The following is an 18,172-nucleotide window of genomic DNA, read 5'->3' as shown; positions in this document are numbered from 1 at the left end:
GTCTGTTTTCGTTAATGACAGATAGCGGATAACTTGCTAGCATCCCATGCTAAGACAGATAAACCAGTAGGGCAGTTTGCTAAACAGCCTCCACCTATAAAAAGCCTTAACATACAAAACGTTGCGTACACAAAAGAAAAGGTATAACTTTAAAGGAGAAAAGCAGAAATAGTACTTTTGTCAGGTGTTTAAGCCATATTCTGATACCAACGTGGTTTTACCACGGAGATTAGACGAGAAGCAGTGGTTTAAACAGCTAGTTTAGCTTATCTGGCTAATAAAGACCGTTGTAGCTGTGAAAACGTTGGTCTTGCTTTTCATTTATTTATTTTTGAACAAATGGGAAATAACTGAAGAGAAACTGTAGAAACGTATACTCACCTGTAATGATTATAGACAGGCACCCTGGGGCTGTAAGTGCATCTTCTACAGAGATCCCAATTACAGAGAGTGACGGGGACAGGCACACGGATCTAGAGGCGTCTGAGGGGAAGCTGGTGTATGGCTGACTGGCAGAAAGAAAGTTTTTCCACACCCTTAGTCTTTATTTCCACGGAGTACATGATTTAAACGGCTGCCTGCTAAGCACTGTGCGAGTGTCATAGGTTAAACAACAAAGCTTCAGCAACCTACTAACCAAAGCATGCTACCATTCATAAATAAACAGAAACCACATTTTAAAACCACGCTAAATAAAAACTTGGCTCTGTGGATTTGGGAGACACCGGCGGTCAATATCAAACTGAAGCAGTAGGTAAAATTCACGAATTCACTGAACACATGATAAGTGTTCCATTCATTTTTACTGTCAATATCAAGGCGGGCGGTGGAGTCGTGGGGGGGTCCAGTTTATGACTCAGGGCGGCTTGAATTCAAACGTGTTTTGCCTCCTACTGCCAGATTCCTTCTGGCACTCATAATAATGCGCGACGCCCTGCTGTGCATTTCAAACAGATTTCTGTTTGTTTCTCATTACAGAGTCATCCTTAACACAATATGACAACTACAGAGAACCTAGTCACAAGCTCTTTACGGTTCAGGCGCTCACACACTAGATATTTTGAGCTCTGTATTTTGCTACTAAGGTGTGCGTAACCTAGCTTTGTTGAATTAGATTTTTTTTTAATTACATAACCACTGCAAAAAATAATTAGGTCTTTAGACACAATCAAATGAATGCACAGGTACGGTGTGAAATGTTTCATCAGTTAGTATAATGATTAAGTGTAAGTCTGACCATTTTCAAAAGGTGTCGATCATCATTAGATGGTAGATGCAGGATGGTGGGATATAGCAGATTTCTGACCCCTGCTGCTGTGACACCTGACTCGTCTCACACACACGCACGTGCGCATGCATGCACCTGTCTAAGTGCTACCTAATCTGAAGCAGGTCAGGCAGCACAGATGGGTTTTTCATGGGATGACAGTATGACAGTACGTCACAAGAGCCTCTGAGCTTTACCAGGAAAATGGACCATGACAGTAGGAGAGCTCATCTGAGGAAATGATTGCATTTAAAGGATGTTCTAAAACTCCTGTAATACAGAAAACATCTAAAGACCTAAGCTACTTCCACAAGCCCAGTATTTTATGAGATGTTAGTATCTGCATGTAGTAAATGGTTATATTCTAACCGTAACCTGTACATAAATAATACATCTCACTTTGTAGGTAATACATCTGCCTTTGTATTTGCAGTGTCCTGCTGTCAAAGCATGAAGGCATTTTTGTTTTGCACAGAGAAGCATAGGTGTCATGGCTGAGTACACCAAATGAGAGACAGTGTCCATCAATTACTCCAAAAGAGAGACAGTGTCCATCAATTACTCCAAAAGAGAGACAGTGTCCATAAATTACTCCAAAAGAGAGACAGTGTCCATCAATTATACCAAAAGAGAGACAGTGTCCATCTACTACACTAAAAGAGAGACAGTGTCCATCAATTACACCAAAAGAGAGACAGTGTCCATAAATTACTGGAAACATTTAGCTAACATAATATAAACTGGCAAGAGAGTCTTAATCAGGACTCCTAATGAACACATATTTCTTGTTCTCTTATTTCAGTTCAACTTACTTAAGACAAAAATAAATACTTTAGAAAACAAATACTAATCTGAAACACATAGCTGGCTTTAAACTGGATACCAGCTACAGCTGAAATGTTATTATGTATTTGCTGCACTGCATCAAGAGTAGTGTGTCTCCACTCAACTAGAAATAACTTCTGAACTACTGAACATTTGATTACCACTAACATGGAACAGTCCAGGCCACACCAGGACAAGAAAGGACACGACAACACTCGAGGGCTTAGGGAGGGTTTGAGAGTGTCTGAGTCATGACGGACTGGAGACTGCATCAGTCCACATCATTCCTCTTAACAACAAGGCAACGTTTACATGTAATCAGGAATGAGTCTGATCATGAAATGGACACATCTTCAGTTGTCATTCTCCACTTATATTTTACATCTGACCTGGTCTTGCAGATTCCTCTTTAATAACATACAAAGGATTCGGCCCTTTCTCTCACAGGAAGCTGCCCGGGTGCTTGTGCAGTCTCTTGTGATCTCAAAGCTCGACTACTGCAACTCGCTACTTGCTGGTGTTCCTCTAAGAGCCATCAGACCTCTACAACTTGTCCAGCAGCACAACTGGTCTTTAATCTTCTGAAGTACCGCACATGTTACTTCACTGCTGTGCTCCCTTCATTGGCTTCCAGTAGCTGCTCGCTTACAAAGCCAAAAATGGACCAGCCGCTTCATACATGAGATCAAAGGTCAAAGCCCGATTCATACCTTGAGTATGGCTCGGCTTGAAACACCATGCTTCAAGTCTCATGTAAGACAAGCATGGAGACTATTCTCTGTGCTGGCTCCTAGATGGTGGAACAAACGTTCACTGGCTGTCCCTTGCAGAAGACAGCAGACTCCCTTGCAGTCTTCAAACGCAGACTGAAGACCCATCTATTTGTGGAATATTTAAATGACCATTGGCCCTGCTCCTGTGTTGACTAACTGAAACTCTAGTAGTTATTGTTTATTGCACTTATCGTTGTCTGTTATAGATTGTCTGTTGTCTGTTTTGTATTTCTAGGCATCAGCATTGATTCCTGTATTTCTACAGTATTCTAGTATTCAGACTCTAACCAACTGTACTGGCTAGGATGTGACTAAGCACTGGATAAGAGGTCTGCCAAATGCCATAAATGTAAATGTAAATACAAAATTAGTCTGTATACACATGTATTTAATAACTGAACTGAACATGAAATAGCTGAATTCCATCTAGCTGGTTTGTGAGAGATATTTGTCTGTTCAAAGGAATTTATTTTACCAATAGAATGTGACAAGAATGACAGGAACAGGAAAGCCAGACTCCTTGCTGGTGTTACACTTTTTCAGAAACCCACATCTTGAGGCTATTTTTGTCTTTACTGTACAGTTAGGACAGGATGTATTAATGTAAACATTTACATGTAATCAGGAATGAGTCATGACATGGATACACACACAGCTCTGTGAAATAATGAGTTTGATCATGACATAGATTCACACATAGATCTGTATTGTCTAACACCTCTGACAAATTCACATGTTCCCTGACCACAAGAAAAATATTTACAACTCAGAATGTACCAGCATGAAAATCTTTGTATCTATGAACAGCATGCAGCCGATATTGTAATATCCTATCTCTGTGATGTGAATATATCAGACAAGCATATGAGTTTTATTAAACTGAGCACCACTTCACTTTTGCATGTGTGCTTATAATGCTTCATCCCTCTGTAGGGGGCGGTATAATGCTGTATGTCTCTGTAGGGGGGGTATAATACTGTATGTCTCTGTAGGGGGCGATATAATACTGTATGTCTCTTTAGGGGGTGGTATAATGCTGTATATCTCTGTAGGGGGTGGTATAATACTGTATATCTCTTTAGGGGGCGGTATAATGCTGTATGTCTCTGTAGGGGCTGCTATAAAGCTGTATGTCTCTGTAGGGGGCAGTATAAAGCTGTATGTCTCTTTAGGGGGTGGTATAATGCTCTTTCCCCCTGTAGGGGGCAGTATAAAGCTGTCTCCCCCTGTAGGGGCAGGTATAATGCTGTATCCATGAAGTGAAAGCTGGGGTTAAATGCTTGGCTTGGAAGCAACAGCACTTAACTGACAGCCCCATCAACACACACAATGTGCGTACGCACACACACCTACACACACACACACACACACACTGTCATAATTTCAAGACATCTTCAGTAATCTTGTACCTCCAGGTTACCATGATTAATTAGTTTTATATATCAGAAATGACTGAAAATTGGATGACTAACAAATACACTTCTCATTTGAATACATGTTTAATAACTGATTTGAACACGAAATAGCTGAATTCCATCTAGTTGGTTTATAAGAGATATTTGTCTGTTCAAAGGAATTTATTTTACCAATAGAATGTGACAAGAATGACAGGAACAGGAAAGCCAGACTCCTTGCTGGTGTGGCGCTTTTCCAGAAACCCACATCATGAGGCTATTTTTGTCTTTACCGTGCAGTTAGGACAGGATGTAATAATGCACGCCTGCCTTTGGACTTCTGTGACAACACCCCACCCAGCAAATCCAGCCACATTCAACTCTCCATATCATATCTTTATATCACATGTGTCTGCAGGAAATGTCTGTGCAGACGTGCCTGGCTGTGCTGAAGCAGGCTGTGCTGAATGAGCCTGTGCTGAAGGATCTTGTACTGAAGCAGCTTGTGCTGAAGGAGACTGTGTTGAAAGGTCCTGTGCTGAAGGAGACTGTGCTGAAGCAGGCTGTGCTGAAGGAGACTGTGCTGAAGCAGGCTGTGTTGAAAGGTCCTGTGCTGAAGGAGACTGTGCTGAAGCAGGCTGTGCTGAAGCAGGAGGATTTCATGATGGGGTCACACACATGTGGACAGTGTACCTGTGCACAGCTTTATTAAAGTGCCACCAATGGTCCAGGTCTGCTCTCCGGAACCGACACCTGTGCTCAGAACCACAGGGTGAAAACATATGACTATACACAAGACAACACAACATGAGCATGTTCATGTGTCTTGCACAAGAGCACGGTCTTGCTGTGTTCTGCACATGAGCACAGTCCTACTGTTTCCTGCACATTAGCACAGACCAGCAGTGTCCTGCACATGAACACAGTCCTGCTGTGTCCTGCACATGAGCACAGTCCTACTGTGTCCTGCACATTAGTACAGTCTTGCTGTGTCCTGCACATGAGCACAGTCCATTGTGTCCTGCGCATTAGTACAGTCTAGCAGTGTCCTGCACATGAGCACAGCCTAGCTGTGTCCTGAACATGAGCAGTCTTGCTGTGTCCTGCACATGAGCACGGTCTTGCTGTGTCCTGCACATGAGCACAGTCCTGTTTCCTGCACATTAGCACAGTCCTGTTTGCAGCAGATTAGCACAGTCTAGCAGTCTCCTGCACATGAACACAGTCCTGCTGTGTCCTGCTCATGAGCACAATCCTGCACATGAACACATTCCTGTGTCTTGCACATGAGCACAGTCCTGCTGTGTCCTGCACATGAGCTCAGTCTTGTTGTGTCCTGCACATGAACACAGTCCTGCTGTGTCCTGCACATGAGCACAGTCCTGCTGTGTCCTACACATGAGCACAGTCCTATTGTGTCCTGCACATTAGTAGTCTAGCAGTGTCCTGCACATGAGCACAGCCTAGCTGTGTCCTGCACATGAACACAGTCCTGCTGTGTCCTGCACATGCGCACAGTCCTGCTGTGTCCTACACATGAGCTCAGTCTTGTTGTGTCCTGCACATGAGCACAGTCCTGCTGTGTCCTGCACATGAGCACAGTCCTGCTGTGTCCTACACATGAGCACAGTCCTATTGTGTCCTGCACATTAGTAGTCTAGCAGTGTCCTGCACATGAGCACAGCCTAGCTGTGTCCTGCACATGAGCACAGTCCTGCTGTGTCCTGCTCATGAGCACAATCCTGCATATGAGCAAGTTCCTATCTTGCACATGAGCACAGTCCTGTTTCCTGCACATTAGCACAGTCTAGCAGTGTCCTGCATATGAACACAGTCCTGCTGTGTCCAGCACATGAGCACAGCCTAGCTGTGTCCTGCACATGAGCACAGTCCATCTCTGTCCTGCTCATGAGCACAATACTGCACATGAGAAAGTTCCTGTCTTGCACATGAGCACGGTCTTGCTGTGTCCTGCACATGAGCACAGTCCTACTGTTTCCTGCACATTAGCAGTCTAGCAGTGTCCTGCACATTAACACAGTCCTGCTATGTCCTGCACATGAGCACAGTCCTGTGTCCTGCACATTAGTACAGTCTTGTTGTGTCCTGCGCATGAGCACAGTCCTGCACATAAGAACGTTCCTACTGTGTCCTGCACATCAGTACAGTCCTGCTGTGTCGTGCACATCATCACAGTCCTGCTCCAGCTACAGGGTGCTGAGTGTCTGGATGACAAATATAACTGAGTGTCTGAATGACATATATAACTGAGTGTGTGAATGACATATATAACTGCGGTTTGCCATGATGCAGGATGCTTCCACTGCTCCTGGATAAATTCCTGGATTATCCAGACTAAAATGAAATGTGTTGTGTGAGACTGTTCCTGTGTGTTTGGAGAGAGAGAGCAAGTGAGTGAGAGAGCAGTATTAGAAATCTGTGTACTTTTGCTTTTATGACTTTTGTGTTGACAGCTATAGTATATGTTAACAGACACACTCAACACAGCCTACTAATAATTCAAATGACAAACTAATATTTGTTTAAATATTAACAGCATGTGTTTTAAGAAAAACAAGGAAAAGGGGTTTGTGAAAAAAGAATCTATTTACATAGTTTTTTTCAGTTGAAAATTATGATACAAAAAAAACCTGTATTTTTCCATTGCCTGACAAAAATGTCGCATCCACAAAAATACAAACAAATAAATTATAAGCACGGATCACTGAATGACATCATTTCTTCATAAGTTCCCAGTCAGAATACACAAGCACATGGGGAGAGGAGAAAGGTTTAGTCCACAGTGTGTGTGTGTGAAGCACAGTCACACGGCGGTGTTGTGTTTAATACTGTGTGTTTTGTGAGTGTGTGTGTGTGTGTGTATGTGTGTGTGTTTGTGTGTGTGTGGACAGTCATGGCGGTGGTGTTTAATACTGTGTGCGTGTGTGTGGACAGTCACATGGCGGTGGTGTTTAATACTGTGTGTGTGTGTGGACAGTCACACAGCAGTGGTGTGTTTAATACTGTGTGCGTGTGTGTGTGTGGACAGTCACACGGCGGTGGTGTTTAATACTGTGTGTGTGTGTGTGTGTGTGTGTGTGCGTGTGTATGGACAGTCACACAGCGGTGGTGTTTAATACTGTATGTGTGTGTGTGAGGACAGTCACATGGCGGTGGTGTTTAATACTGCATGTGTGTGTGTGTGAGGACAGTCACATGGCGGTGGTATGTTTAATACTGTGTTTGTGTGTGTGTGTGTGTGTGTGTGTGTGTGTGTGTGGACAGTCACATGGCGGTGGTGTCTAATACTGTGTGTGTGTGTGTGTGTGTGTGTGTGTGTGTGTGTATGTATGTGAGGACAGTCACACGGCGGTGGTGTTTAATAGTGTGTGTGTGTGTGTGGACAGTCACACGGCGGTGGTGTGTTTAATACTGTATGTGTGTGTGCGTGTGTGTGGACAGTCACACGGCGGTGGTGTGTTTAATACTGTGTGTTTGTGTGTGTGTGTGTGTGTGTGTGTGGACAGTCACATGGCGGTGGTGTTTAATAGTGTGTGCATGTGTGTGTGGACAGTCACACGGCGGTGGTGTGTTTAATACTGTGTGTGTGTGTGTGTGCGTGGACAGTCACACAGCGGTGGTGTTTAATACTGTGTGTGTGCGTGTGTGTGTGGACAGTCACACGGCGGTGGTGTGTTTAATACTGTGGAAGCTGATGCGTGTGGGTGAGGTGGGGATCGACATGGCCCGTGCCACCCGCACACGCAGGGCATGGTTATCTTGCCAGCGATGCCAGCGCTTCCGGGCTGCAGAGCGCACCTGGAACACACACATACACACACACACACACAGACACACATATACACATACACTGTAAAACACCCTGAACTGCTACGTATACTTACCCCATCGAACGCAGACACAATAACATATGTGGATCATTTCTGCTCATTGTCCTGTACCTGTTCAGCTCAACAACCCCATTCAATACATCTGCTGTTGAACAGAAACAAATCACACCTGTATTATTAGACTATGATTACAGAATGCATCTCTGAACCGTTTTACACTGCATTAGCATGAGTTCAGGAAATAACTGAATCCACACAGTGTTTTGGAGCCCCCCATGCAACTGCAGCGCACACGAGCAGATGGGCACTGTGTTGCAATGCCTGAGGGGACTGGGGCGTGTGTCCTGACGCTGTGTCTTCGTGAGCAGGACACGCGTGGTTTAGCTGTCAGGGCAGAAAGGTGGATCTGTTCCTCACTCGTTTTTACAGCTCAGCTCCAGACCCGCAAGCAGACAGCGGCGTGTCTAATCTGCCCTGACTATCTGCCCCCTCTGTGGAAAAAGCCCCTGAAATCTGGCCTATTTTTGGAAATCTCCCCCAGTTTGTGCCCATACAGGGCATGCTGCACTACGCTCTAGTATACAGGCTAATGTGAAATGTGAAATTCTCTCACACACACACCCACACACACACACAACATCTATCACAGTGATGCATTAGAGACAAAAGAAAGGGGAAACTATAATTTAGACAGGACCAATAAAACAATAAAATCTCTAAATCTCAATAAAATCTTTCCTCCCTTTGAAACTAAAGATAAGATGCAAAAGACTTTTCCGAAACCTTTTTTTCCACACCATCACATTTTAAAAAACCTTACCTAAGCATTTAGAAACATTAACCCTGCGTTATTTTATTGCACGGCAATGGACAGAGACCTGGGGCAGCTGAGGTGAATTTCTAGAACAGAAATAACGTGCAGGACTCTGACAACATGAAAACACTTGGTTATTTTCTACACTTTAGACATTCCTGAGGATGCTTAATTGTTCTTTAGCTGACCAGGAGTGAAGGTTTTGCGGGGACGCGAGTCCCCAGCTCTGGGCAGCAGACGGACAGCAGCGTCCTCTCATTTATGTGCCCAGGTGTGTGCTTGGTCGTAACACCAACACTAATGGAATTCTTGACCCGAAACCTCACGTGATATCACCAGGAGATATCGAATCATCTCTCTTGGAAGACACGGAGAATATGTCAGCACTAGCAGAAGTGCGGCTGCTGCAATTTCCCACAACAGCTGTGAGACCTCTATTAAAAATGAATGGGCAGGTTTTTACTCCGTGTGAGCCCAGAAGCCACTGTGTGTGTGTCTCAGGGGCCGCATCCAAATCTACAAACTATATCCAAAGTGGTAGAGGAACTCGCTGATGAGAACAGTGAGAGAGTGAGGTTGTGATCCTTCCAAAATCCAACAATATCCTGACAGTGGAGAGAGTTCCAGCTCAGTCCTGTAATCTGCAGGAAATTCTGCCCATGTCCCAAAACTGTGCTTTTAATAACAGTCTGAATTTATTCAGAGCTTATCACCACTGTCCCTTCCATACCTCCTCTCACAGCCTAAACACACACAGCTTATTATCCATGATAAACATCCCCACAGTGTATAAGTCACCATATTACACTTACACTGTTTATTATGCATAATAAACACTCCTACACTGTTCATGTGTACATATTACACTTAATTTATAATGCATAATTAACACTCCCAGTGTTTATATGTACATATTACACTTACACTGTTTATTATGCATAATAAACACTCCCAGTGTTTAAATGTACATATTACACTTACTGAGACATTATTATGCTGAGACATTACATTGAGGGAATCTTATCATATTAATCAGTTCCTTGGCAACAGGAAAACACAATGACCCCATTAACACCTGAGAGCATTCTGCTGGACACAGATAAATCCTTATTCCACATTTTGGCTTGTGTGTGTGTGTGTGTGTGTGTGTAAATATCCATCCAGGTAATAATAGGCTTTGCTGGTGGCGTGGAGATAGCATGGCCTTTTTATTGCTGAAGCCGTCACCTCTTTTTGCTCTGGGGAATGAAATGAGCGTCTCTGTTGACTCACCTCCCCATTCAGGAAGCAGTAGAAGACGGACACGAAGAAGCCCTGCAAATGGACGTGAATACACAGTTAACCATCAAACAACAAATCCAGCCATCACTCACTAATCACCCTGCTTCACTCTGCCTCACTCTGCTTCACTCCGCCTCACTCTGCTTCACACTGCCTCACCCCGCTTAACTCCACATCTCCCCACAGCATCCCACCTCACCATGCTGCACCCTGCTTCACCCTGCCTCACTCTGCTTCACCCCACCTCACTGTTTCACTCCAACTCACTCTGCTTCACCCTGCCTCACTCTGCTTCACCCCACCTCACTCTGTTCCACTCCACCTGACTCTGCTTCACCCTGCCTCACTCTGCTTCACTCCCCAGAACCCTGCCTCACCCTGCATCACCCCGCCTCACCCTGCTCAGCACATCAGGCTGTGTAATGAGGAGGCTCTGTAGGAAGCTACATTTTGAATAATTCTCAAATGCTTATTGAGTTATTGAGGGGTCAGCTTGTTTACTAATAGAAGGATGAATGAACCAACAAAGGAAGCTGGGAAATGGTGCTTGTGGTGGGAAACTGGAAGATTTTTCCAAACTGAAACTTAGGTTCAGGGTGTCAAACCAAAAAAGGTAAATGGCACTGACAGCATCAGGACTGAGACATTGAGGAACGTCTCTCATAACCTGCAGAGGAGACATCATCAGAACTGAGACGCTGGAGAACGTCTCTCCTGAGCTGCACAGGGTCTCACTAAAACTCTTTAACCTGGTTCTTTAAACTGACTGCTTTCCTGAAACTGAAAACATGGGTGATATCCCCGATCTATAAGAGCAGAGACAAACCTGACCCTGGCACCTAGCAAGGTGTCTGTGTCAGCAATACTCTGGGGAGGGCTTTCTGCTGGGTTTTTCATGCCCAAATACAGGCCTTCCACACAGTGTGCTGAGTTTGAGTCAAATCGGCTTTTTACCAAATAATCTCATTATAGATCATATTTACACCCTACACATCTTAATCAAACATCTTATCCACCAAAATATAAAAAGATTAAAATATTTGCAGGTTTTGTTGATTTCAAAAAAGCTTTTGATTCTATTTCAGTATCTTATTCTAAAATTCTAAAATGTGGTGTAGGAGGTAAAGTATATGATCATCAAATCTATACATTTGAATAATAAATGTGGAATAAAACTTGGAAACAAACGCACAGAATACTCCACTTGGGAGCAACACACTCACCACACCTACCCCACCCACACCTACCCCACTCACTACACCTACCCCACCTACCCCCACACATCATACCTACCCCACCTACCCCACCCACCACATCTACCCCACTCACCCCACCCACCCCCAACCACACCTACCCCACCTACCTCCAACTACCACACCTACCCCACTCACCACACCTACCCCACACCACACCTATCCCACCCACCACACCTACCCCACCTACCCCCAACTACCACACCTACCCCATCTACCCCCACCCACCAACTGGGACCCCCACCCACCAATGGGTGATAGATGACCCATGTGATAATTACTAAGTGAAATTCTCTCTCTGGCTCTCTCTCTCTCTCTCTCTTCTATATGATAATCAAGGACAGAAATAAAGAGAAACTGCTGTTTATTCCAGATGGGGAGCGGGGGAGAAATCTCTTTATGAAACTGCGCTTTCCTCCAGGGGAATGGAGAATTAGGCAGGCTTTATCCTGGAGAAACTTGACAGAACCTAAAGAAGAGCCTTTATAATCAGGTCACATGCTAGAAGATCAGATTCCCACTCTCACAATACATCTAGTCAAGGATTTAAAAAGGTCTGAATGGATATGCTTAATAGCACCGTAAAAGTGCCCAGTGACTGGACTTAATCTGAGAGATAATCTGTGAAATAATCTAGAAATCTTCATCATTTCATCAGATGCTTACATCAAAGGTGCAGGGCACTCTTACCTGAAAGGACTGCAGGAATGAGTTGAAATAAATGAAGACTATCTGAGAGATGTCATCCTCCCCAGGATTCACGAAAAACAGCATGTACGTGATACCCAGGAGGGGTAGCAGGACTAAAGTGGCCTTTACTGCTTTCCTGAAGAGAGAAAGAGATAGAGAGAGAGGCAGAAAGGCAGGAAGAGAAAGAGAGCACACAAGCAGCAACTAATTAGGAATGTCACTGCAGAATAACGGTACACAACATTAGTGGAACGTTCTGGATTGCGAGGGTAATTCTGAACATCAGTCCTGGCTCACTGTGTCGGGATGAAAACAGCTTCCGGGCCTGTAACGTTACCTTAGATTCAGCTCCTACTTCTCCAGTGATGGACGATGACTAGAGTGGTAAAAGCACAAGTAAATCAGATTGCTCAATGAGACTGACAGCTCCGTGCTGTCCCACAGAGTGCTCACTCTGTCAGCACCCCCTCCATCTGCTCCAACAACAGGTACATTCACCACCACAGATTCATGGCCCTGGCTATGGTCCAAATGGTGAGTGAGCTACTATATATGATTGCAAACCTTGTTCACCTCCCCTTACCACACAGTTCCAGCCACCACCCCCTAGGCCACACCCCCAGGCCACACCCCCATCCTCCACTGCCACTCCCCATGTCCTTGGATCACATTCACTCAATCCATAGTTTGCTATTTTTCTATATTTCAGTGATGCAAATGTTGTGTGACATTCCAACCTGCAGGCAGAGAGTAACAGGTCCAGGGCAAAGTGAAGCCAAGATGCTATTCTGTGCTCTCGGAAAGGAGAGGAGCTTAAAGAGACATGATTCAGACATCAGAGCAGCTTCTCAACACTAGATCTGTGCACAGCAGGTATCCTAGTGCTCCTTTAACCTTCTACAATGTTTATGTGCTGTATTCTGTCCATACACACTAACACAATGTTTAAATGTTTATGTACTGTAAGTCTGGCCATATACCATACTAATAGAACCTCCTCACACCCCAGCAATATTTTAAAACACTGAGTTTTAAGCAAGAGCTGTGTGTGTGTGTGTGTGTGTGTGTGTGTGTGTGTGTGTGTGTGTGTCTAATAAACTCTGTAGTCAATAAAGAACGATTCTATCTCACCATCGGCTAACTCTCCGCCAGCCCGAGTGTCAAACAGTCTCCTCCACCTGCTGGTACTGGAGAATAATAAAGGATTCACCCTGATAAGGAGGAGTTAACGTTTCACTGGGGCTATGGAGATGAATCCAAGATAAACACCCTGTCTAAGTTCAACCCTGCTGTGTGTGAGGCAGCACCTGCTTTAGGGATGGGGCACCAACGACACTGGGACCATTTCACCGTTGACACTGGGACCATTTCACTGAAGACACTGGGACCATTTCACTAAAGACACTGGGACCATTTCACTGAAGACACTGGGACCATTTCACAAACGACACTGGGACCATTTCATCGATGACACTGGAACCATTTCACCGATGACACTGGAACCATTTCACTGAAGACACTGGAACCATTTCACCGAAGACACTGGGACCGTTTCACTGAAGACACTGGGACTGTTTCATTGAAGACACTGGGACCATTTCACTGAAGACACTGGGACCATTTCACAAAAGACACTGGAACCATTTCACAAAAGACACTGGAACCATTTCACCGAAGACACTGGGACCATTTCATCGATGACACTGGAACCATTTCACCGATGACACTGGGACCATTTCATCAATGACACTGGAACCATTTCACTGAAGACAGTGGGCACACATGCCACAGAGCAGCACCTTGTGTGACATGAGCAGTCAGATGTTCTCTGGCTTACATCCACCACACTTTCAATTCCGTTTACTCAGTTCAGATCAGTTTAATTCCATTCAACTTGTTTAAATTTATTTAGTCGTTTTTTTTCTAAAAAAAAACAAAGTGTAGCAATCTTTGCAGCAGACTTGGTCATAATGCATATTTACAGAACCCAGGTGTAGAAGCCCTCTGTCTGGGTGAGGGTCCAGGAGGCAAGGCTGAAAGAGCAGAGCAATAAACAGGTTTCTGTAAACCCTATACAGGTGAAATCCACTTTATTTACCCAAAGATTTACCCAGACTGCCTGACTGTCACAGATGAGGCTCCATCACGCCACCACATGGGAATATTTTCAACCTTCTATTTCCCAGACAGCAGCTCTTCCAATATGGGAGTAAAAAGTCTGGGCCTGCGGCAACACTGACCTCAACACCACAAACCAGATGCCAGCCAGTCCCACCTGTAGCTCTATCAGACTCCAGCCATGCTCACCTGCAGCTCTACCTGACACCAGCTGTGCTCACTTGTAGCTCTACCAGACACCAGCCGTGCTCACTTGTAGCTCTATCAGACTCCAGCCGTGCTCACCTGCAGCTCTACCAGACACCAGCTGTGCTCACTTGTAGCTCTACCAGACACCAGCTGTGCTCACCTGCAGCTCTACCAGACACCAGCTGTGCTCACCTGCAGCTCTACCAGACACCAGCCGTGCTCACCTGTAGCTCTACCAGAGACCGGCCCTGCTCACCTGTAGCTGTACCGCTTCCCCGGGATACAGAGGCAGATTTCACTGAACGCAAAACCCTGCCAAAGCGAAGCCCACAGATACCTGAGACTGCTGCAGGATAACAAACGCTTCATTCACCTGACCAGAGTGTGTTGTCAGACAAGATGGAGGACAACACAGAGGAGACATGAAGCAGCCAGGCTCTGGTCCAGTATGAAGGGCTCAGACCACAGCCTACATAGACCACTCCCAGCAGGGGGCGCACTTGTTTACTTTGTGAACCTGTGAGTATGCTTGCCTCTCCTGTATATCACACACACACACACATGCACACACACACACACAATACAAGAAGCACAGCCAGTGGCCTTTCGCAGTATTGATCTCCTGTAGAGTTGCCTTTCTGAAGGTCTGGTCCCATGCCAGGCTCATAGTAACAGACATGGCAACACAGCAACTGGCTGTAAAGACACATGTTTAGCTTTGCTGATGTTCCCACGAGTCCTGTGAGGAACCCTATGATCATTTCTAGAAGAGAAACGTCACTAGCCTTTGCTCCTCTGTTATAAGGTATACTGGGATGTGTACGGGGGCGAGGACACCTTCCTCACCTGTGATGCATCGTTTGAGATGTGGAGTTATGCCTGTCTTACCTGTACTGTCTGATTTCAGACACAGGTTTGATATCTTACCTGTACTGTCTGATTTCAAACACAGGTTTGATATCTTACCCGTACTGTCTGATTTCAAACACAGGTTTGTCTGTCTGTACAGTTTGATATCAGACATACGTCTGTCTGTCTTACCTGTACTGTGAGATCTCCGACACACGTCTGTCTGTCTTACCTGTACTGTGAGATCTCCGACACACGTCTGTCTGTCTTACCTGTACTGTGAGATCTCCGACACACGTCTGTCTGTCTTACCTGTACTGTGAGATCTCCGACACACGTCTGTCTGTCTTACCTGTACTGTGAGATCTCCGACACACGTCTGTCTGTCTTACCTGTACTGTGAGATCTCCGACACACGTCTGTCTGTCTTACCTGTACTGTGAGATCTCCGACACACGTCTGTCTGTCTTACCTGTACTGTGAGATCTCCGACACACGTCTGTCTGTCTTACCTGTACTGTGAGATCTCCGACACACGTCTGTCTGTCTTACCTGTACTGTGAGATCTCCGACACACGTCTGTCTGTCTTACCTGTACTGTGAGATCTCCGACACACGTCTGTCTGTCTTACCTGTACTGTCAGATCTCCGACACACGACTGTCTGTCTTACCTGTACTGTGAGATCTCCGACACACGTCTGTCTGTCTTACCTGTAGTGTGAGATCTCCGACACACGTCTGTCTGTCTTACCTGTACTGTGAGATCTCCGACACACGTCTGTCTGTCTTACCTGTACTGTGAGATCTCCGACACACGTCTGTCTGTCTTACCTGTACTGTGAGATCTCCAACACACGTCTGTCTGTCTTACCTGTACTGTCAGATCTCGGACACACGTCTGTCTGTCTTACCTGTACTGTGAGATCTCCGACACACGTCTGTCTGTCTTACCTGTACTGTGAGATCTCCGACACACGTCTGTCTGTCTTACCTGTACTGTGAGATCTCCGACACACGTCTGTCTGTCTTACCTGTACTGTATTGTTTCAGAAGTGGTGGAGGCTCGTAGTTTTGTCATGAGAATCCGTACTATGTTGAAAAGGAACACAAAGTTGATCTAATTGGAAAAAGGAAAAGAGAGGAAAGTGAGGAATACGGAAAACTGCGTTTGTAGCAGGAATATCAGCTGTTTCCACTATTGTTTCATCCTCTAGTGCAGATCATATATACCCTCCAGGCTTTTAGCAAAACTATGTTAAACATCACATCTGTACACTCTAAACATACACAGCTATCAGCCTTTATTACAGTAATGCTTATTAGTACATTAAATATGACTGCAAACAGACTCTAACTACTTTTGTCTTTATTCACATTTTTAAATATTTTTCAGGTATATCCTGCAAAGTATAAAAAAAATCTGAGATCAGTTTATCCTTACTTCATTTGTTAATTTCCTTCTTTCCTTTTGAATGCTGTGTGTATGAGTGAGCTGAGGTGTTTGGGCTTCTGTGTGTGTGTGTGCGTGTGTGTGTACGTGTACGTGTACGTGTGTGTGTGTGTGTGTGTGTGTGTGTGTGTGTGTGTGTGTGCGCGAGTGTGAGTGAAGCTGCACTTTTAGGCACATGTGATAACAAGTGAGCATGAACCTTAACTGGGAAGAACCAGAAGTCACAGGAAACTTGGCACAGCTACAGTTAGGGGCCATTTTACCCACCAAGCAAGCGTAAATACACCCCCAATGAGGCTGAGACTGTTGGCAGCTTATACAGAGCTAATTCACTACTGAAGGGATCAAAGGAGAAAGGCAGTCATACTTACGAGAAGGACCACTATAACTGGGCCTTGATAAATGTAATCAATATATTTTCCAGGTTCTTTTCCAAACCAGCATCTGGAAGTGGACAGAGCGACAGAGGACTGCAGACATGTCCAAAACCAAAAATCACAATGCCACAGGCCAGAAACCATCCTAAATGTGAGAAGGTCGAGCAGGAATAGGAGATGTACAGGAATGCTATTTTGTGCAGTGTGTATAGTTTCTGTGTGGGGAGAAAGGAAGTTAAACCCAGCTCATTCCTAGACAGCTGAAAGCTGAAACGGCTCCATTAGCATGTCTCCGAAGCAGACGGGCAGGACAGACTGGCTTGTCTTTCTTTACTTGGTAGTATTGTACCTTGCACTTCCCGATTAGTTTCAGATGTGCATATATTCAGTTTACAGGAAGCCAAAGGGGAACATGTTCTCAGAATAACATTTCTTGGTAGGAGGAGTCGTTTCGTCTGGATGGAGCTTCCTGAGTGGAGCTCTGACTAGCTCACACACATCTTTCAGCCAGCACTTTATTTAAGGTCCCGAGAACGAAATGTCCTCCCAAACAGAGCACGCAAACAGGACTCTGATTACAGAGAGAAACCATCAGCAGCTCATTTCTTGCCTTGTCTTTCCACAGCCTTCTGGAGAGCACAGACTTATGAAGTGCCGTAATTAAGATTGCAGACTTTGCGAGCTTCAACCCAGTTTTATATTATTTAATTTTTTTTCTGCAGAGACCTGCAATTTTTGAAGCAATGAATGCAATAGCATATTACATGTATTTATAACTTACTACAAAATGTGTGCATTAGTGTGCGTGCACTAAAGGGAGACAGGAAGATGGTATCTAATATTCGTTTCTGAATCATGAATAGGGATAAATGACCAGTGTTCAACTTCATGCATAGACTGCACTTCACAATAATGATGTATTGACACATATATGGATTTCATAATAGCTGCTTCTCAAATGTGCACATTGTCTTTGAGCTGATGTACACAGAGACAATGTACAATCAGGACATTTATTCTTGTGGCTTATCCATGAGAAA

At 44.8% G+C, this 18,172-nt stretch overlaps 1 protein-coding gene across 3 annotated transcripts in view; it reads right to left on the bottom strand.

Annotated features, from left to right (window-relative positions):
* Positions 1 to 6,847: 6,847 nt before the first annotated feature.
* Positions 6,848 to 18,172, bottom strand: part of crhr2 (corticotropin releasing hormone receptor 2) — a 55,080-nt gene continuing 43,755 nt past the window's right edge. For all 3 annotated transcript variants that reach the window (XM_035520095.2, XM_081694666.1, XM_081694665.1), the window contains 5 exons: positions 17,127 to 17,199; positions 16,337 to 16,422; positions 12,149 to 12,284; positions 10,197 to 10,238; positions 6,848 to 8,078 (listed from right to left, as the gene is read on the bottom strand). In XM_035520095.2, coding sequence (XP_035375988.1) covers positions 7,938 to 8,078; positions 10,197 to 10,238; positions 12,149 to 12,284; positions 16,337 to 16,422; positions 17,127 to 17,199 — 478 coding nt within the window. In that variant the 3' untranslated portion in view covers positions 6,848 to 7,937. The remainder of the gene's footprint in view (positions 8,079 to 10,196; positions 10,239 to 12,148; positions 12,285 to 16,336; positions 16,423 to 17,126; positions 17,200 to 18,172) is intronic.

The sequence above is a fragment of the Electrophorus electricus genome, chromosome 13 (genome assembly GCF_041902795.1).
Source record: "Electrophorus electricus isolate QZ-2024a chromosome 13, ASM4190279v1, whole genome shotgun sequence".
Taxonomy (NCBI): Eukaryota; Metazoa; Chordata; class Actinopteri; order Gymnotiformes; family Gymnotidae; genus Electrophorus; species Electrophorus electricus.
Note: the sequence above shows the minus strand (reverse complement) of the source record. Positions and strands in the feature narration are given on the sequence as shown.